Consider the following 21,013-nt stretch of genomic DNA (forward strand, 5'->3'; position numbering starts at 1 on the left):
TTGGTTTTAACAGCATGAAACTATCATCATCTGTATTCACCACTGTACTATTTCTGAGGATGATTTTTGACAAACGCACATTGCCAAAAAGCTGAAGAAATCTGCATTTCCCTATCTACTCCTAATTTTCCTGTAAAATTTGCCTAACAGTACAAGATGCTTGTTAAAAAGTACTTAGCAAAACAATTTAAAAAAAGTGTAGTCAATCCAGCTTACATATACTAAAGACAAAACTCTAGTCTTCAATTCAAGAAAAGTATTGTAATCTATAGCAATGAGATTGTAGATCTAATACAATAGAACCATATATCTAAATTCAATTTATACTGTTAATTCAGTTTATACTGTTTAAGTAAGTTTCTCCTTGACTTCCAGCAGAACCCTTCACAGAATCATTCAGAGTGATTTCAGCCCTTTGTGATTTATGGGGCCATTTCTCTGTTTTATTGTTTGTTTGTTTGTTTTGAATGGGCTGCTGCACAGCAGTAGCAAGGCATGTAGACTCTCCAACAGCTTACTTAGGGACAGCTGATACTCTCCTTTGTTATTTAGGTCCAGCAGTGCTTCCTGCACTGTCCCCTACAATGGTCTCAGTTCAGTTTTCCCCTATTATGACATTATTAGTTAAGAAAACTACTATTTACTATGGCAGATATCAACACACAGACAATTCCCATAACCATACGGCAATGAACCATTGACAAGAAAAAACCTTTTACTAGATTACCAGCAAAACCGAAAATCAATAGCACATTTCTGTAGCCAGGAAACCTTACCATATCCCAGTCCAGCTGGGGGAGGAGCAGAGGCTGTAGCAGTGCCAATTGTCATCCCTGCCATGTGATTGCTGAGCTGCTGCACGCTGGCTGGGGGGGGCCCATATTGCTGGAACGCAGACGGCTGGCTGACAGGCGTGGATCCTGAGCCTGGCAGGAACGGCTGGGAAGCAGGTGGCCTGGGAAGGAAGATGATAAATTTCACTGATTCCTCATTATACAAGATGTTACCATTCTCTGTGTCTTTTAAAATTGTTCTACCAAATAAACACTCGCTGGGTCTTAATTATATACATGAAGCACTGTAACTCAGTTTTGGAAAAATAATTACATATCCTGCAAGGATCTGAATCCCTTTCATCAAAAAAATCTATTAGCTCTTAAAATACAAATTCTATATTTTTGTGAATTCCATTTTCTTTACCACAACAAATCAGAAACGCTGCAATGGAGTCTATAGGGTGAGCAACAGTAAGGCCTGCACAGCTATGGAAAAAAATGCTCTGTTCCTCAAAAGATTTGAACTCTGCAGGACTGTTGCCACTTTCACCACTGAGGTAATGGCAGTGTCTTTCTGGAGAAGATACTGAAGAGCTTTAGTTGAAGATAACTCAGGGATCTGTAATGGACAGAAGAGGACTCAGAATAGAATCAATACTAAGAAATTAGTCAGCAGTGACAGCAACATGCTTCAGAGATCAATTCACACTGCCAAGGAATCAAACACTATGGCTGTGTGGATGCAATAGTTTTAAGACAAAACAGATCATGGGAATCAGAATTTTTTTTTTAGGGGAAAATGACTACCACAAAAAGTCTTTGGAGGAGAAGCGGCTTTGATCAGTCAGTGACATTTGCTTATACCCTTCCAGAAGTTTTTAATCTCCAGAGATACTTATTTTCTAACACATAATCTTGTTCAAAAACAGTAACAAGGTAATGAAGAAAGTTAATATCCACCAGAGAAAAAAACAAGGTATTTAGTTTGCTCTAGATCTAAAAGGTCTAGACCTAGCATAGGTCAACTAGGGCAAGATTTTGTTACAATTTGCTCTTCTTGTATGTACCTCTGCATCGGGGCTGCTGAGGCTGGAATCCCATTCTGCACATCTCCATGTTCAAACTGACTGTATGCCAGGTGGCCAGAAGGATGAGATGCTCCAGAGGCTGGAGGGGGAGCTCCAGATGTTGGTGGGGCTCTTAATGAACCTACAGGTATAAGGAAAAAAAAAATTAAACTATCACAAACTACAGAAACAAGGACTTGAACCAACTACCATGAAAATCCCAGTGCAGAATTGTTGTATAATAATCCATTTATACAGCTATATTAGAAGTAGCAAAAATGAAAGCACAAATATTTTTAGTCAGTGTCACTGGTTACCATCTCCACACAGATCAATCAGAGAATATATGCTATGGAGGGTCTTCAAAAGACAACTCCATCTTTTATGAAGAAAAAAAAGCATCTTGTCAGTAAGTTACTGAATTCTTCCCCCTCCAAGTCCAATTATTTTTATCCAGACCAAGAAAAGTATTCACATGGAACCTAATGTTCATTACAGGTCAGTTTTCCCTACTTGTAAGGTAAGCAGGTTATGCAAGTAGATTCAGTTTTCAAAAGTTACATTTGACTAATTGTGTTCATATATAACAATGAGAGCCACCACAGATTATTCTTTACAGCCTCTCAAGGTTGAAGGCTAACACAAATACTTTTCCATCTTTCAGACTGAGCTGCTTCAGTCACAGGCCAAACATATTTGCCTCAGAAATCGGTCTTTCCACAGAGGGCACAATATTGGACACAATACCAGCAGACCAACTGCAGTTCCTACTTCCAAGAAAGAGAATATGAACTTCTACTTTAATAATATTATGTTAACAATATTGATAATTAGAACAACTGTATGACCACGTGTGCTAACCACAAAGGAACCTATTTCATGCATGGGGTATCATTAAGCACAGATGACTAAATAAACTGCCCCGTGAGACCAGGGCTGCACACACTTACTGCTGTGCCACTGCCAGTGACCAGCATGGCAAGTTTAAAAGGGACTCAGAAGCCTCCTTGTGAGGAACCATTACAAAACAGGAAATAGGGGGAGCCATTTCTCAATTCTACAGCTAAGTTATACCCCAAAGCAAGATGAAAATACATGAGTTGAAACCTCCTATCTGCTACATGCAATTCTTAGCAAGCTTGGGGATGTAAAGTCAAGGAAGGAATTAACTAGGCCTTGCATGAATAACCCATAATTTCTTGCATTCTTTTCTTTATTACTAAACCTCCCCCCATCCTTCATTTTAAGATTTAGGATTTAATTACTCCTAGAGACACTTAGTATTTTTATATACCTTCCTCTCATTAAATCTTGTCTTTTCTAAACTAGAAAGGTACTATTACAGCACCTTTGTCTTACTGTTTCTCTAGCTAAGCATTTCCTGATCTCTAACCATTTGTATGTTATTTCTGAATGTCTTTTGTGATACCTTTCCAGTTGATTTGATATATTACCATCTATTGTGCAATTTCTTTCCTTTGATAGTACATGTAAACTATTTGGCCTTATCAGCTCTTGTCTTTGAAGGCATAGTTAATCCAATTTCTGGAGGGATCCTACACTTTTTTTAAAATATAAATTAAGTTAAATTTTTCCCCCTCAAACTTAGCAGGCATACCATTTGACAAACATGTGTTTGCTTCAGAAAAAGCTTTGGAAGTATTCATTTTCTAAATCTTGTCACAAGATTTAGAATGGTTACTTCTGTAACCATTACCACAGACTGCTTGAACAGACACTGAAAAAAAAAATCACTTGAACAAGTATAGGTATCTAATGGTTTATTAGCCTAAGATTCATTATTCTTGAGGAATACTCAAGTTCCCCTTCCAACATCTTTGAGATGTTGCTCTTTCTCATCACAGACCTCAAAATCAAGGTTACAGCAAAATGGGAAATTCCTGTGATTTTCCTCAAAGGCCTAAGACTATCTGGTCTTCAATTCCAACATCCTAATCTTCTGAACAAATGGACACCACTAGAAATAGCTATTCCAAAATACCACTAGTTGGAAAGAAGGAAAAATACAATACGATTTCTTGCAGCATTTCTAATTCTTACATCTTGATTGCTAGTTTTGAAAAAATATTTCCTTATTCAAGTCCCAGCTTTTCGAATCATGATTATTCCTAATATATATTTGGTTTCTAAATATAGCCAAGGGAGCTAAAAACTTGTTTCTTCCCTTAAATGAAAGCAGAAGCTATAAAAATCTCATGACTTCCAGTAATACTTCTTTGCAATGTTATCATTTCAAACCTCTCAAGTGGGAGACTGAGTTCTTTTAAACTAAGGATTTTACCTGACAGAACCTGAATGGGCCAATTCAGCTTTTGAAATTAGACTTCAGAAAACATTAGTCATAAGTCAGGTTTTATCTATGAATCTGCATGCATAAGGGATTTCTACTAGGATTATTTCTTCATATCCTATTTATGCTTCTGGAATGCTGCCTACAAATAGATTGGGAAGTGTCCCACCCACCTCTGCCTGAATAATCAGGTACCCACACCTCTGAGATAAGTATCCATATTAAATGGGAACTTAGCACAGAAGAAGTGACAGCACAAACACTCCCACAGAAAGGACACCATTTACCTATGAAATTAGGTGCAAGAGAAGAACTGTCAGAGTTGAGAGATACAGGAGAGCCCTTCGAAGGGAACCCCAAGGAAGGAAAGTAACCTGGAAAGACAGAATACACCAGTAAATCAAGCCTAAGAGAAAGCACCAAGAGACAGTGTTTCCAATGCTAAGGACAGTCTACAGTGCAAAAAATATCATATACCCAAAATTCATGTCATTTACCACATTGTTCCTTAAGCTACATTCCCTCTGTTCTACCATGCATAACATATTACCAACACAGTTCCTGTCTTTACACTAACACAAGTGTTAACACTTTCATAAACAAAGTAAAACAATCCAGCCACAGCCTAATTGTTCCTGGTATTCAGATAATTGTCTTTGCACTTTTAGCTGCATGACCTCATCAGAAGGAAACCAATAAACAGACTAACTGAAAGACCGGGGCAAAATTGTCCTGGTTCTTTCAACACTCTCACAGCAGCTATTTTCAGACAGCACCACAGCACTCCACTTCTGGTCCCAAGAAAGACTATCATCACTGCCACGGCATTCCCACAATTCCATTTAGTTAAGAGTTAGGGACTGTCACATAAATCAGATGAGAAAGACTACCTGACTGAGGCTGGCACCTGTTCCCATCACTTCTCCACTCAGTCCTCCAAGCAATTTTATTGTTATTTTCAAAATAAATCTTAAGACAACTAATTTGAGATCACAGAATAACACTGGCAGTTTTCCTCTCACCCCTCAGTGTTCCCTAAATTCCTGCTGCTCTAGCACCTCTGAAATTAATTCTCTCTCGTCTACATTATGCAGCTACAAAAGGTCTTGCTACAAAGACTTGCAATAAACATCTGATGGAGATGGTGGTAGAAGGGATAACTGTCAGTATCTTTACTATCACCCGTCCGCTATCTCTGGTCATAAGTTGTTTGTTTGACTCTCACTTCCACCTGGATGTCATACTCAGCAGCCACTCACAAGTCAACTTCTTGCTGTTGTGTTAGTGCCCCGAATTTTACATTCCTTCCTTCTAAAGACAGGAATTCTGGGCAGTAACAGGTCCAAAATGCACAGCTTGACAACTGAGATTTCCCTAATACAGTCTGCTAACTCCAGGAAGGATGGTCTCAGCAGAAAAGATGGAAGAAACAACTCCACAAACTATGGTTGGTCTTTGCCTGATGTATTAATAAAGTACATGAGACACAACTTGAGTAGTGAAATACAGTTTTGTTGTCCAAGTGAGACCATCTTGTTGCCCTCAACATCACACCATCTTCAATCATTACTGGCACAAACAAAGCCTGCATTTTTTATCTGCACAAGTTTATATGAATGTTACCAAAGTATTTAGGTATGTCCTTACTGAGCTGTCATGAACCACATTTTTCCTGTTCCAAAATTTAAAAAGGCAAACCAGAAATAATACAGAAGAAAAAAGTTAATTATCTTAAAAATAAATGCAACGCATGTAAAATCTAAAAATTCTTGAAGTATCTGATGGAAGATGCTCATCAGCTTCTTTTCAAAAACACCCCAAACATTCTTCGTATTGCTAACAGCCCAAACCTGTTTTTTATAAATAGCTGCACTGATGAAACTTTTCCAAATCTGTACTAATTTTTGTTCTTCTTAAATTCCCTTCTCTCTGCCACTAAAACAAGTCCAATTTCTCCCCATTCCTTCCACCAGACAGGAAACAATGGCTACAGTGAGGAGCCAAACAGAGAACTCAATGCTTAAGAGCTCTGCCTCTGCCTTCCCAGGACACAGAGTTTCTTTCCTCTGCTCAGAGCTGATTTTCACTACTTCTATAGGAATTTAAACCCTATGTGAAATTAGCTCAAAACTCTCAGATTAAAAGTGCTGTTGGAAGAGATTTATTGAGAGCATGGGAGGAAGAGGATTAAGGAAAGAAAAGGAAGATGGAGCAACTGAATAATTCATTCTTTACCACACCACACTTAACTCTTCATTACTCTACTAACTCCAGACAAAAGTCCCATAGCGTATTTATTCAGCACCCAAATTTCAGTTTCCCACTTCCGTTAGTTTCAAGAGAACTACAGGCACTTCTGTTGTTCTATCCTTCTCATTGAATCTGGTTTAAAATTCAGTAACTTGCAAAAGATTCAAGATGTACTTGTAGGGGGGAATAATATGGAGACTGTTAGCATGATCAGCATAGTCCTTATTACCTTAGAATACCCATCTGAAATCCAAATGAACATTTTTAAGTTCATGTTGTGCTTATTTCAGCAAAACTGAATTCATCGCCACGATTTGAAAAGGCAGACACACTTCTATCAAAGCAACAGTATTTTCTCCTCTACATTTCATATGTTAAAGTCACTATTAATTTCTCAAAGCAATTCAAGTACTTGAAAACAAAAACTCACAAATTTCTCTAATAATTTTAAGTCAGCGTTTCTTTTGAAAACAGGAGAACAAAAGTTGAACTACTTTCTTTCTTTCTAACAAACAAAAATAACAAGGGATATGATCCCGCAGAATCAGTGAAATTCTGGAACACATAAGCTTGCCACATGTCCACAAAACTGTCTATTGAGTTGAAAGGCATTAGAGAAAATAGTTCCAAATACACTTTCTGCCTAGAGTGTATGTCTTAATCTTTCAGGATGGAGTGCAGATCTTTCTATGTAATAATGTAAGGCACTCTCAATTATAAATCTGTTGCAGCCCCTAACTGCTCACAACCTCATCAGGAAGACTGCTCAAGTCAAGTACTCCAGTACCACGGGGGCACAGACATACAGAGAAAAGCAGGTTGTTTCTCAACTTGTTAATTTTATGAGTTATTAAAAACAAGAGTAAGCCTTACTAAACCGGACAAGTGACAGAACAATAACCTCAGAACACAGAAGAACGTGATTTTTAACATCGTGTAAGTAACATACAGAAAAAAAGACAATTGCTACCACAAAAAAGACTTACAATAGGAAGCATACAGAAAAAAAAGTCATGCACACCACAATTCACAGGTTATCAATCTTAAAGTATTGACTGAGAAGTACCTTGTGGAGGGACTGGCTGCTGATATTCTGGCATCGGACCATTGTAAGCTCCATACTGCGAGCGAGGAACCCCCGGCAATGACTGTCCTCCGTAGGCAGGCTGCTGGTATCCCTGATATCCAGGCTGAGGTTGCCCGTAAGGAGGCCCCGTGTGAGCTTGCTGGTTTACACTCATTGTATTCACATCCCCAAACTAATCTCACCTGCAAAAAGGAGGGGGGGAAATGGCTTTTAGCAGACATAAAACCAAACTGGCTGACTTCCCTACCGTTTTCACATAAATGAGAGCTCCTAAGATATTTGGGAAGGTAAAACATTAACGGTAATTTACTCCTGCACAGCAATTTTTTCAAGTAAGATAAATGCTTTACAAGAGCTAGTTAAAAACCTGTATTTTCAGAAACTGTGTTTTCTAATTGACTTTTTCAGTGCTTCCTCCTGGTTAGACTTGTGATCATCACCTAAGATAACAGTACCATCATTTGCTATTCCACAGCAGATTATTATCAAGCTTCCTGAGAAACCTTATGAACTACTGCCACCTCACAGAGTATCAGACCAACAGAAAATAGATTTCATGACACAGATGAGTGATTCCTTAACATAACACTGAACAAGTTCAGCTTTCACCTCTATGTTAGTTTACTGGATCACATTTCCTTGCTACAAGCAACACACACATCAGCATCCACAAAGGCAGCTGCTGCAAGTGTTTGATAGAATCTAGAACAGGACCAACATAGGGAGCTCTAGCCTTTTTTTTTTTTTAACAATAGATTATTTAAAGTCCTTGTTATGTACATAAATTTTAGAAAAGGAAGATATTCCGAAGTCAGAATGTTCACTTAAGAAAGATGTTCAAAATGGAAAATCATCACAGGCAAAGATGGCACTAAAGGAGTTACACAAAAGTGTAAGACCTGAAACAGAGCATCGGAGACAGGAGAGACATTTCTTAGCAAACTCATGCAAGAAATCTAGCTGAACAGACAGACTCCCAATTCCCCTAACTCATATAAAGAGACTGACCTGCTTTTATAAAGAGAAAAACAGAAATGTCATTGGCAAGACCCCGAAATCAAGCAGGCAATTCTCACAAAACCAGGGTATCAAGCAGGCAGATAAGCCACAGTGCCCTCCGGTTGTGGAGAATTAAGGAGATAATTTCATGGGCAGGAGATTCCTTCATCCTGTGTTTCTCACAGGAATATTTTGCATTTCCCATACTCCTTTGCACACTCCATATGTCACTGTTATCCTATTCAGCTAAGACTATCTACACTAACACTGTGAAGTATTTAACACAATTAAATTATTTACTAAAAAACTTCAGTTTATGTAAAAATGCAAGGTACAGTTAAAGCAAAAAAACTAATGTTGCCCTCCTACTTTTCTCCAAACAGTATAATGAACTTGTGTGTTAAAGATATGCAGTAAATCTTAACACAGAGGAGACACAGCTGCAACAGCCACCAAACAGTTGAGGCAAAACCCTACAAGGAATCTACAGTTTAACTCAAGCAGTTAACAAATACCCAAGCTGGTTTGCCTACACACTGATTAGCCTATGCCAAATAATGCTAAGGTTGGTTCTCTACATTACCAAAAATATGATGCCAAAGAATTATTTCAGCAAGTGATACCACAGTTGTATAGCAAATGTACTAAAGGAACTACAGTTCTGTAAGAATTACCTGCATGAAGAAATTCTTTCAGATCCAAACATATAATAAAGGCAAACTACAGAAATCACAACAGAGCAATCTAATTATTTACAGAAAAAAAAAGCTAGCAGAAAACATAAAAACTACATTTAACCTCCTATAGCTAGTAAACATGACAAATGTCAATACTAAAACTGCTAATGTTTACTCTGAAATTAGATATTAAACTTTCTGAAAGGAAATGAAGTTTTACATTTTTGTATAAAGGTAAAGATAGGGCTTTTGTTTAGAAAAAGAACTCATCTAAATATTTAAAGGTAATTTGCTCTTGAAAGCAGTATGTCATTTGCAACAGCTTAAAGCAGTGTGACAGAGTTTTTGATCAGCCTGGTTTTAAACATGACTCTTCTCTTGCTGTCATGTTTATCATGTGTAATCTTCAAAAATTCTGGTTTCCCACACCACCCTTGACTTAGTTCTCCAAAACAGTCTAACCTGACTGGGGTCAGGAAATCTGGACTTTGGGACCTACTCCCTTCCCAAGCTCTCTGGAAGGTTTACCTCTTCCTTCCCAGTACTGCAGCCAGTGTCACCACACTGCAATCACAGACCTACTCTCAGCCACCTCCTGTCCAGTACAAACAGAAAAGCAGGAGAATGTCTCCTGCAAAGGCGGGAGCACAGGGAAGGAAGAATGCATAGAGAATCCTACTATCCCCACACATCTTGGAACATCTGGGCAGGGCTTTCTGGCAAGGAAGGAGAGTTGCTTTCTCTTCTTCCTGCCCCTGCTTATTAGACTGTGCACGAGGAACCTGGCTTCTAATCATTGCTCCTGCAAACAGGTCCTTCCTCCACGAAGAGCTGAAGACATAGTACCAGCATCTCACAAGATTAAGACACTCTTCACAAGTTACACTTATAGAAATCCTTGAACAGGGGAACATGGAATGCTTGAACAAGGAATTACTACAGGGCAGAAGATCAATCTTTCATTCTTTTTTTTCCTCTCATGCATGATGGGACAAGAACTCAAGTATGTCCCCTGCAAACCACTTCTGACTTAACTGCTGTGAGTGTATACTCAGTAAGTGATCTTACCTGACAACCTTTTGCTATTTCCTTTTCAGCCTTCTCTCCCCTCCATCACGTGAATATCAGTATTTCCTGCCTGAGCAGGTAATATCTGTCAGCTTGTTGCTCTCTCCACAATAACACCAAAAGCAAGAGGTAAGCTGATTTAATGCACAACTTACAGAGAAAAAGAGTTTTGAGATAATCCCTGGCACTTTTATGGAAAAAGTAGCTACGCAAAGGAGATGGTTCTAACTCAGTGTCCCAACTGAAAGCTTGGTGTGATAGACCTTCGGCTACCCCATGTGCCAGCCAGCACAGGCTAATCTCCACCACAGCACAAGTTGATGCTTGCTCTACACTGGCAGAGGGTCAAGGAGGGAGACTCAAGAACAAGTCCAGTGCTGAAGCTGAGGACAAGGCTGCGTCATAATTTCGGTTGTTGGACTTGCTCTAAACATAAGGCCAGTGGCATGCTTGCTCATCACTGATGGGAAATACCACAAGGGCAGGGCCAAGAGTATCTGCCTCTGTGAAGGTGGAAGACAGTTGTCACTGAATGAGTCCATTTTCCTTCTTCCCCAATACAAGTTATTTGTATCAAACATTCATTTTGTTTCCACTCAAAAAACATGTATCTTTAAATTAGAACTTGGTCACTTGAAGAGACATGGAGAAAGGGAGAATTTAATGCTCTTTCTTATGACATGAAGGGTGGTGGTGGTGTGGAGAATCACAGAAATAAGACATATACCAGACAGGTAGAAATGAAGAAAACAGCCCATTTCACTGGGTAAAAATACTGAGGATATTCCTTTGCATGTAGTGACATATTACCAAAACTAAGCCAAACATAATACTAACACATGGTGTTGATCATGATATTACTACTCAGCAGTTAGGATACACAAAGCTCAAATAAGCAGGACTGACACTACAGGAAAAATGCTATGAAAAGTGGTCATTACCATAAACAACAACTTTCCTGCAAAGCACGAAGCAGTCGCTCTGTACCATTTTCTGTTCCTCTGCACAAAGGCAGTTGACCATGGAAGTTTTAGTCAATACAGTTACACAGCTACAATTTTACCAGAAAGCTGTGTGTTATACAAGAGAGACAACCAGTGCTGATCAGCCACAAACTGATGGGAGGAAAATACACAGGAATACGGAGGCGGGGCTGGAATATTTTAATTTTTACAACAGCTTCCGGATTCCTTAGTATCCAAACAAATCAGACCACAGTGCAGTTTTTATGGCCTGCTGTAAAAAAACCTAGTGATTCATATGAGCTTGTTTCAATGAGCAAATCTCCCAAACGACTGAAAACTGCATATTCATCATTTCTAATGGTCTGCATTCACTGTTAACTTCCTTTTGAAACTGAAAAGCTTGATCTCATCAGTTCTTGTTCACTTCTAGAGGAAAGGCATACAACAAAATTACTTTCCTTCAGAAAGATGTTAGTGCCTTTTCTAACGGTCCTGAGAAAGAAAAGGCTTGTTTGCTTCAGCTTCTGGGGAGACTGATACTTTAAAAAACAAACAAACAACTCCCTCAAAACAAACAACAAAAAACCCCCCCACACACAACCCAAGACAACAGCATGGCCTCCTATTATTATGCTGAAAATGAAGGAAATAGTCTACTTCATTTCTGAACACAGAAATCCAACATTTCCCTTCTGGAAAAAGGGACAGAAGAGGACAATCAGCATTCTCAGAGACCAATTCAGAATATTGCCCACAGTGCCTTTAATGCTTCCATGCTACAACTTCCTGGAAGAAGTAGCAAAGTTTTGCTGTTCTTATAAACACATAGACTCTGGTGCTAAGAACGATCTTCGAAAAGGCAGATGTCCTTGCTTTTGTTTCACTGACAGCTTGACCACCAGGTCTTCTACAGGCACTCATGGAACACTTAGTTCTTTTCAGATATAAAAAACTCCTGTTTTGTTTTTCTATAGAAAATCCTGGAAATCACAGACTGGCAAGTAATCTAGAAGCACATGGGCCATTTTAACACATGCCTCCCTTACATTTGTCCAAATCAATCCAAATGGCAACACTGGAACCGACTCCAGTTTGGTTGTAAGATGTGGTACTCTGTCTTTCCGCCCGGGCAGATTCTCAACTTGTCACACCACAGGTAATATTTTTTTCATCTATGGACATATTCTCAAAATGCACCTGCATTTTGAGTTAGTGCTAGAAACATTTAACAATCCATGAAAGGTATAAGACACAGTTTTCAAAATGAATCATCTAAGGTTTGATCACTTCTATGTGCATCTAAAGAAGGGCCACATTAAACCCATTTTTTTAGGCCAATTCATCGCCTTGGGCAAGGTACAATACAACATACAGGTTACAAGAGTGAAAGTGGTTAAATACGGAATACAAAAAAACAGCTTAGTCTTGACTAACCTTAAAACTATCACTATTTCCAACTCTTGCCATCACCATCATATTTTTACTTCAATAACATTTTATACTCTTTGTCTCCTGATGAGACTGATTCACATCTCTATTGCTGTAATAAAGCTCTAGGAAAAGATTTGAAAAACACTCAGTTATGAGCATTGCTTCTGAACAGCAACTCTGAGGAAGCAAAAGTCACTGAAAATACAACGCCAACAAAATCATAGTAAAAGCTTTCCCTCTTTCTTAGATACCTCCACATGCATGTTACTTGTGAAGTCATCTGACTCAATCCTATGAACTTTGCAGAAGTATAATTGATTAGAAAGTTACATGAGGAGTTTCGAGTTTAGAGAAGAGGCCAGAAGGAAGAAGAGAAGAATAGGACTATATGGAATAAGACTGAAAAGCATTTTATAATGCTAAACGAGATTTCTTCACATACATTGTAACTATGACCATCTTTCATCCAAAATTTCTGTGCCCTGACTTCCTCTACACTAGTATGCTTTACACAATTTCCATCACTCGCAAGAAACAAAACAGAGGCCAGAATTAGCTTTTCCTAATACATACTGCCCAGTTTACACTGTCTTTTAGTGCTTTCTACGTTAACAATGAATCTTGCTGAATATATAAAAACAAGCTCTATCTTCACAAATTAACCCTAACACAGCTTTTCAAGCCTAAAGTACAAGAAACATCCACTTTCTTCTGTGGAGACCTTGTTGTTGATCACTGTTAGTCACTCTTTGTACCTTGCCCTTCCTTAGCCAACCATCAATTCTTCTTTGCATTTTGACCCTTCTTTTGATAATAAGTGTTACAGGAAGATAATATAGTCCTACAGTAGTAGGAAAAAAACATTCAAAGAGGTACAAGCACCAAACAACTCATTAAAGAAACGATCCTTTAGGTGTCTGTTCACTACTATAACTCAGCTTTCATCAATGAAATTAGAACCTGGAGTGAATGTCACAGCATATTAAGAAGCAATTACATATTCTTTGTATCAATGTCCACTTTACAGTCTGTCTATAGCAATAAAGAATCCTGAGTGGTATAGCCTCAAGCAGAAAGGGGTAGTTTCAGAAGCAAGAACCTGTTCCACATAAAAATTGATAGAAATACTTATGCTTCCACAGACAGTGTGCATATGTGACTGAAAGTAAGTCTCCTCTAAAGAGGAAGGCTCTGAAGTTTTAGGTTACATACATTTCTATCCACTCCATAACTGGAACACCTACTCTACTAGAAGTTTGGTGGAAAGAAAAAAAAGTTAAAGCTAAAGCTCCCTAAACTTACTCAGGACAACTTCATATTAATAAACAGTAAAGACTTTAGTACAAAATCAGCAGTCACCTCCCATTCTAGTGGTGTGGTTTTACACTGCTTGTAAACAACAACAAAAAAAATAACTGCCTGTTATGTCTCAGATGGTGATTTCTGTCCAACATCCCCCCCAACACGTGGTAAAATTGACTACAGAAACCTGTAACAGAAAAGATCGGAAAATATTTTTATGGAATTATCACATTAATGGCTACAAATCAGCTGAGCACTAAACTGAAAAAAATCTGTGTATTTACATGATAGTAAAATATTAACTCTTGTGGACAACTTCTGACATAGGTGTAAGCAATTCACCTATGTTTCATCAACCACTTCCATCAGCCAGCAAGGTTAAACACAATTTCAACTACAGCCGAGTTTGGATGGTTTTGCAAAGTCTCTCTGACAAAGATCTCAGAGCTAAGACGTCACACACGCACACTGCAAAAAATACTCAAGTACATTCCGAATCTAAAAAAAAGGAAACTAACCTTCACTGTACTCCATAAAAAGCATTGCCCTGAAAGAATGAAAGCGAACTCCAACAACAGAAAACAAACACCTTTAAAGCAGCATCTACATGGAAAGCAAGAGTGCCATATTGCATAACCACCTTTTCAAGACTACACTTGTGTTCGGATCATGTCATCTCCTTTCCTTTCCTCCTTCCTTAGACCACCACTAAGTTTCACAACCAAATCGAACCAATCTCAGCCGCCAGGTCTCCGCACGGGACGATCATGCTTTACCAAGCTCGAATGAATGGAAGATTGAACAGCACAGCGGAAACACTAGGGGAAGGCTCCGCGGATTACAGGAGATTAGGAAGGCTGCAGAGGGGTATCTGCCCCCGGCGCACCGGGGCCGAAAAGCAGCGCTCTGTTCTCCGGGTGGGAGCGCCGGCCCGGCTCGCAGCGCGGGGAGCCGCCGCACCACACCGGGACGCCGAGGGCCCCTCGGGGCAGCCCGGGCACCAGGAGCGCAGGCCCCGCCGAGAACCGCCGGGCCCCGCAGGCCGCCGGCCCCCGCCGGGCCGCGGGCGATGCGGACGCTCCCGCCCGACGCGTTCCCGGGAGCCCCGGGGCTCTGCGGAGCCGCCCCTGGCGCGGGGCACGGCGGGCCCAACGCGACACTCCACCGGGGCCGCCGGGCCTCGGCGGGGGAGGAAGCGGCGGCGCCGCAGGTCCGGGCCGCGGCTGGGCCGCCGGGCTCGGTGCCGCTCGCCCGCCCGCCCGCCCGCAGCGGGCACCGCACGGCCGCGCCGGCAGCCCCGGCCCCCCAGAGCCGCTCGGGCCTCACTCACCGCCGCTGCCGCCGCCGCTGCCGGGCCCGCTTCCGGCTCCCGCCCCGCCGCTCCCCGCCCGCCGCTGCCACGTCCGCGCTCCGCCCGCCGGGGCCCGGATGCGGCGCAGGCGCCGGGAGGCCGCGGCCGGTGACGTCCCGGTGGGGCGGGAGGAGCCGCGGAGCTCGTCCCGCACAGGCCGGGCCGGCACTGCCCGCACGGGCCGCCGAACTGCGGGAAGGGCGCGGCCGAGACCGTGGAGCTTTTGGGCACGTGTCCCACGAGCGGCCTGTGAAGGACCGCGACATGGGAGCAACCAGGGCCAGTTCTGCGCCAAGATGCAAAGGTTGTTCACTACCGAGTAACAGCAGGATTAGGGAAGTGATCATCGCGCTGTACTCGGCACTGGGAAGGCCACACCTCGAGTGCTGCATTCAGTTCTGGGCCCTCACTTTGAAAAGGAAATTGAGCTCTTGGAGCGTGTCCAGCAAAGGGCAATAAGGCTCGTGAAAGGATTAGAAAACATATCTTGTGATGAACAGCTGGAGGAGCTGAGTTTGTTTATTCAGGGGGGACCTCATCGCTTTCTACAACTACCTGAAAGGAGGTTGTAGTGAGATGGGGACTGGTCTTTTCTACCATGCCTGCAGTGAAAGGATTAGAGGCAATGGCCTAAAGCTGAGACAGGGGAAATTCAGATTAAATATTAGAATTTTTTTTTTCACTGTTAGGGTGCTCAGGCATTGGAATAGATTGCCCAGGGAGGTGGTGGAGTCATCATCCCTGGAGGTGCTTAAAAGGCATCTGGATCTGGCACTGGGTGATAGGATTTAGTGGTTTAGAGTTTACAGTGGAAGTGTCGGGTTGATGATTGGACTTGGTGATGTTAAAGGTCTCTTCCAACCTTGATGATTTTAGTGTCCTATGATTGTGTTGGTGTGCGCCCACCAGCACCATGCAATGGCACCGAATGAGAAGTGTGGTAGTACTGGCAATGGAATAGTCAACCAAGTAATAGTGTCACAGCAAAACTACATCCTCTGCATGTTAGGGCATCACAGATATCTGTAAAATATATATTAGTCACTGAGAGGTGAGCACTTGCAGAATAAGGAAGAGCTAAACTTGTCCTCAGGATCCTAACAGAAAATTATGCTTAAAGCCTTGTAGCAAAGGGGGAACATGGATTTTAATTCTTCTATAACTCCCTGGCTTGGGATAGCCAGGAGGTCTTGTCTGTCATGATCCAAAAGAAAAATCACTGAAGGACTCTTCTCAACTCTAATAAAACCCCACTTGGAGTCTTGAGTCCAGCTCTGGGGTTCTCAGCACAGAAAACACATAAACCCATTGGAGCAGGTCCAGAGGAAGGCCATGAAATGATCAGAGGGGTGAAGGCCTCTCCTGTTAAGAAAGGCTGAGGGAACTGGGCTTGTTCAGCCTGAAGAAAGCTCTGAGGAGACCTTATTGTGGCCTTTCAATACTTTAAGCAGGCTCATTAAAAAGATGGAGACAGACTTCTTTTCAGTAGGGCTTGTAGTGATAGGAAAAAGGGTAATGGTTTTAAACTAAAAGAGGGTAGATTTAGACTAGATATAAGGAAGAAATCTTTTGCAATAAGGGTGGTGAAACACTGGGGCAGGTTGCCCAGAGAAGTGGCAGATGCCCCATCCCTGGAAACACTCAAGCTATTGGATGGGGCTCTGAGCAACATGATCTAGTTGAAAAATGTCCCTGCTCATTAGAGGGGGGTTGGACTAGATGATCTTTAAAGGTTCCTTCCAACCCAAACTATTCTACTGTCTGGGTGCAAAGCTGTTCTCTTGGCCATGGAGTCTATGTAAGCAGTGCCCTACAGAGAACTGTTTGAATCCTGTCTGTGTAGCTAATCCCAGCTATACTTGTCCCAGTGTCTAATATTATGAGTGGATGTAGGGGATGTCAGGGAGCAACAAGCTGCAGAGGGAGCACAGTACATCTCTAGTCTGCCTTGAGGCTTTCAGGGCAGACACATAGTGCTACTGTGTAGTTAGTAACACCAGCTGCATGGAGCAAACAAGTGGAGAGCGTATCACTTGCAAGCTGGTTTTGTTCGATTTCATAGGGTCAGGTGCTATCACCTGATCTTGTACAAGTTTGTGCCTGTGACATGTCCTTGCCTGAAGCTCACACTAATGAATCCTGAGTACAGGATGACTCTAGGGTTTACATTAGGAATGAGAAGTAGAAATAAAATTATTACTGAAATGCTTTTTAATTTTTAAGTTTTACTTCCAGCTTTAAAAGTGTCAAACAAAGCTCTGGAGAGACAGGAGGTGTGCTATTTTCAGCCACCCTCCTGTGAGAGATCCATCGTGTGTGCGGGGGGGCACAGAGGGTGAGATTGACATGACACGTGTGTAGGACAACTCTGGCCCCTTACCAAGAGCAGAATCAAATGTCTAATCATAGGCAGAGCAGCAGCTGAGAGTCCAGAAGAGCAGTGAAGGCTGGGCTTGACAGTCTCAACTGTCTTTCTCAACTGTCTTGTGTGTGTGTGAACTTCAGGGAGAAAGTGAGCAGAGGGCCTTTTGGGGGACTAGAGAGTGGTGTTGTGAATTGTGAAGATGGGAATAGAAGATACTGCCTGTTAAGAACTGGAATCTGTTTTGAAGTTGGGAAGACAAAATATCTAAAGCATAGAAATCATGGGAGCTGAAGAAGAAATGCTCATCACTCTGTCTGGAGGTGCCCCCTGGGGCTTCCGCCTGCAAGGGGGTTCAGAGCAGAAAAGACCCCTTCAAGTGTCAAAGGTAGGACCTTGAGATGTGAACCGTGAGCGCAAAGTTGTTCTGCTGAACTTAAATATCCCTACTGAGTCGGGCATCTTTCACTACTGTAAAGGAATGCAGGAACTCCTTACTATGGCAGCAGATCTTAGAAGGAAAACTTGGGTGGTGTGGTCAAGCAGGGTGTAGGGTGGGATGCGTGTCCTGAAATAGAGGCTATTGAGGTAGAGACAACTGTCTCAGTGCAGGTCTGTACAGCTCAGACACTTTATAATCTGTATGTCTCTCCCTAGTTGTCAGCAGAGCTGTAACCACAAGGCTAGTGCAGGGAAAAGGGCTCAAATATGGCAGCATCAATGCTTGTGTAAGACATCCAACCAAGGAAAAAATAATCTAAATTGAAGCAGCAAAGCCGTATTTGTAATTCAACTGTCCCTAATGCTTAATTACTATGTTCCAGCTTTCAGAATAGATGCACATTTCTTAGTGTCTCTTCTGTTGGTGAAAGTTTCTCAGTACTGTCTGAAGTGAATATTTTTGATGCTCTACGCAGCAAATATTGGTACCATTTGAAGAATTAAAGGAAAACCATTGTTTGGATGGGAGATGAAATAATAAAAAAGGAATAAACATGAACCTTGATTTGCACTCCTTTTGATAAACATCTGTTACTGTTCTCTTTTCATAAAGACTACTGAATAGCCTAAAAATTAGGAAAAAATGGTCCTCTTTATTAAGGTCCTGACAGCTGCATTAGCCTTGACACAATGGTATGTTGGGATGTCTCCCTGGAAGACACCCAGCAGCAGGAATGAAAAAATGTTATGCCCAGCTCCTTCTGTTTCCTTAAGCAGACCATGTCTCTGACAGAGAATTTTGAAATGAAACATTCTGTGTCATTTGGCTCACCCCAGATCACAGACTGTTTGTAACTTCTGCCAAATTGTTTGGAATCCCATAGCTTGGCCCCAAAGTGAATGTTTCTTAAATAGCGAAAGACGATTTTTCTCCAGAAAAGCAATTTCTGCACATACTCATAGAGATTCAGGTGCTGAAAAGAAAGAATCAGTATCCTTGAAACAGGTGTCTGGCATCAGTGGTTGTTAGGAAAATGTGATTTTCAGTGGCCACATAAACTCTGTAGGGTATAAGATTATTTTGACTCCTGTTTTTTCCTCAGTAGACAAAAAACTGGGACTGAAGAGGGAGGAGATTCTAATTGTCTGTAAAGATTACTCAGGAGGGATTGAACAGTATCAAGAACTAGCCATTACCCAGGCTGTGTTGCACCTTAAGGTGAATGGAATATTGCTCAAGGATTAGTAGCAGGAAGGTATTAACTAGAAGCAGCTCTAACCCAGAACTGGGTGTTGTATTTTAAGTCTAGCGATACAAATATGTATATATAGTTTTACAGTACTTGGGTATTGCATTAAAAATAATTATGGAAAATATAACTGATACAAATCCATTTGAAGCTCAAAGTATACATAATTTTTCAAGCAGGAGTTTGATTTTATAATTGTCATTTTTGTCTATTATTGCCCAGAGTTTAATGGCATCCAGGTGACCACAGGTCACCTGTCTTAAAGGCAACTCCATTTAAACAGTCTCCAAAGAAAGGATTTGTAAAAACTTACCAGAAGCCCAGTAAGGTCAGACCTGAATGTAAACTGCTTAGAAGAGAATAAACCACCAGGAGTCATGTGATAGAACATACAGACATGAATAGCTGATGGGTGCCAGGAGATAACTGAGTGGATACAGATGGTGAACCAGGGATTCCAGTGCTGTCAGTTTAGACAGTTTCAACTTCTAGACTAGAAAAGTCATAGTAGTAATGCTAGGAAAAGATGCTTACCCTTGGATGCTTAGTCAGATTGTTTCTATATACCTTTCTGGATGAATAAGCGAGAAAAAGCTAATTTGGGAAATTAATCAATTAAGTATAACAAATAAGTTATATATAAATGATATACATTGTAGTTATGTAGAGACAGTGGAATTGCTAGACCAGACTAGGTTAAGAGTCACTCTATGTCCTGCTTCCTCTTTCCTTTGTGTTTCCTGCAAGTATTTCAGAGGAACTTGCAAACTTCTCCAATGCATCTAATTTTTGAGTAATGCAATGCAGAGGGTAATTCTTTCCCCCAGGTAGTTGTCAGCGTGCCCTGTGAAGTATCTAAGAATTGACAGTCCTAGTGGTTTACCCTACACAGAAACAGAAAATCGTTTGTGAACAGCTACTACCTCACTTGTCTCCCTAAGTGGTTTCCTAATGAAGATTTGATAACATGAAGCAGCCAGGCCTTCCAAAGACTAAATGTTGCACAAAGTGGGATTTCCTGCTTGAGTTGCTCTTATTGTGTTACAAAGCCCTGCACAATTCCTCACTTACATGATCAATTTACACAGTCACACAGTCTTCTTGCCTTTATTTCTTCTAAAGTCTTTTTATTGCTTTTCTATATGGAAATTACTATAAGATTAGTCACTAATTGCTGTACTTGGTACCTTTTTTTTGTTCTCCTGATATTTTTGTGTCTGCTGTATGCTTTCTTTTTTTTTTCCTTTTTTTTTTGTTTTTTTCAAATACATTGGTGGGCCTCTAATTGGCTGTTCTCTCATAAGCTGTTCACAATGATGGCTTAAATTATTGGCTTTTTTCAAATTGCAGCTACCTCAAAATGTACAGTGGGCATATGCATTTTAAACCATCTTTTCTAACAAAGCATTCAACTGGCTGCAACTAAATAAAGTACATGAACATGTTGGAAGTGGGGTGTGAACCCACTTTTCTAAAGGATACATAGCTGTAGTTTAAACTGTTTCTCCAAGCAAGGGATCAGTTCTATACCTCAGTCTGTCTAACACAAAGGGATAGAAAAGCAGCTGTATCTTCACATGCTGGATCCAGCTGCCAGAGAGCTTCTGTGCCATCCAGCAACCCCCTGTGAGTTATGGGTTCAGGGACACACCTAGAACAAGATGCTGGAATTATAC

General features: G+C 41.0%; 2 protein-coding genes across 9 annotated transcripts in view; one reads left to right on the top strand and one right to left on the bottom strand.

Moving 5' to 3' along the window:
* Positions 1-21,013, bottom strand: part of SEC24C (SEC24 homolog C, COPII coat complex component) — a 110,179-nt gene that overhangs the window by 23,265 nt on the left and 65,901 nt on the right. For 2 of the 7 annotated variants that reach the window (XM_064663760.1, XM_064663756.1), the window contains exons 1-5: positions 15,264-15,354; positions 7,471-7,673; positions 4,442-4,528; positions 1,844-1,985; positions 777-955 (exon numbers count right to left, since the gene is read on the bottom strand). In XM_064663760.1, the coding sequence (XP_064519830.1) occupies positions 777-955; positions 1,844-1,985; positions 4,442-4,528; positions 7,471-7,645 (583 nt within the window). In that variant the 5' untranslated portion in view covers positions 7,646-7,673; positions 15,264-15,354. Of the gene's footprint in view, positions 1-776; positions 956-1,843; positions 1,986-4,441; positions 4,529-7,470; positions 7,674-12,634; positions 12,652-14,573; positions 14,770-15,263; positions 15,355-21,013 lie in introns of those variants that run through there. The other 5 variants (XM_064663762.1, XM_064663761.1, XM_064663758.1 and 2 more) reach the window with 4 other exon arrangements.
* The window catches only part of SYNPO2L (synaptopodin 2 like), a 38,236-nt gene continuing 34,743 nt past the window's right edge, over positions 17,521-21,013 (top strand). Inside the window, exon 1 of one of the 2 annotated variants that reach the window (XM_064663763.1) lies at positions 17,521-18,034. In XM_064663763.1, coding sequence (XP_064519833.1) covers positions 17,930-18,034 — 105 coding nt within the window. In that variant the 5' untranslated portion in view covers positions 17,521-17,929. The remainder of the gene's footprint in view (positions 18,035-21,013) is intronic. The other variant, XM_064663764.1, reaches the window with a different exon arrangement.

This window comes from Pseudopipra pipra, chromosome 8, assembly GCF_036250125.1.
Source record: "Pseudopipra pipra isolate bDixPip1 chromosome 8, bDixPip1.hap1, whole genome shotgun sequence".
Lineage (NCBI taxonomy): Eukaryota > Metazoa > Chordata > Aves > Passeriformes > Pipridae > Pseudopipra > Pseudopipra pipra.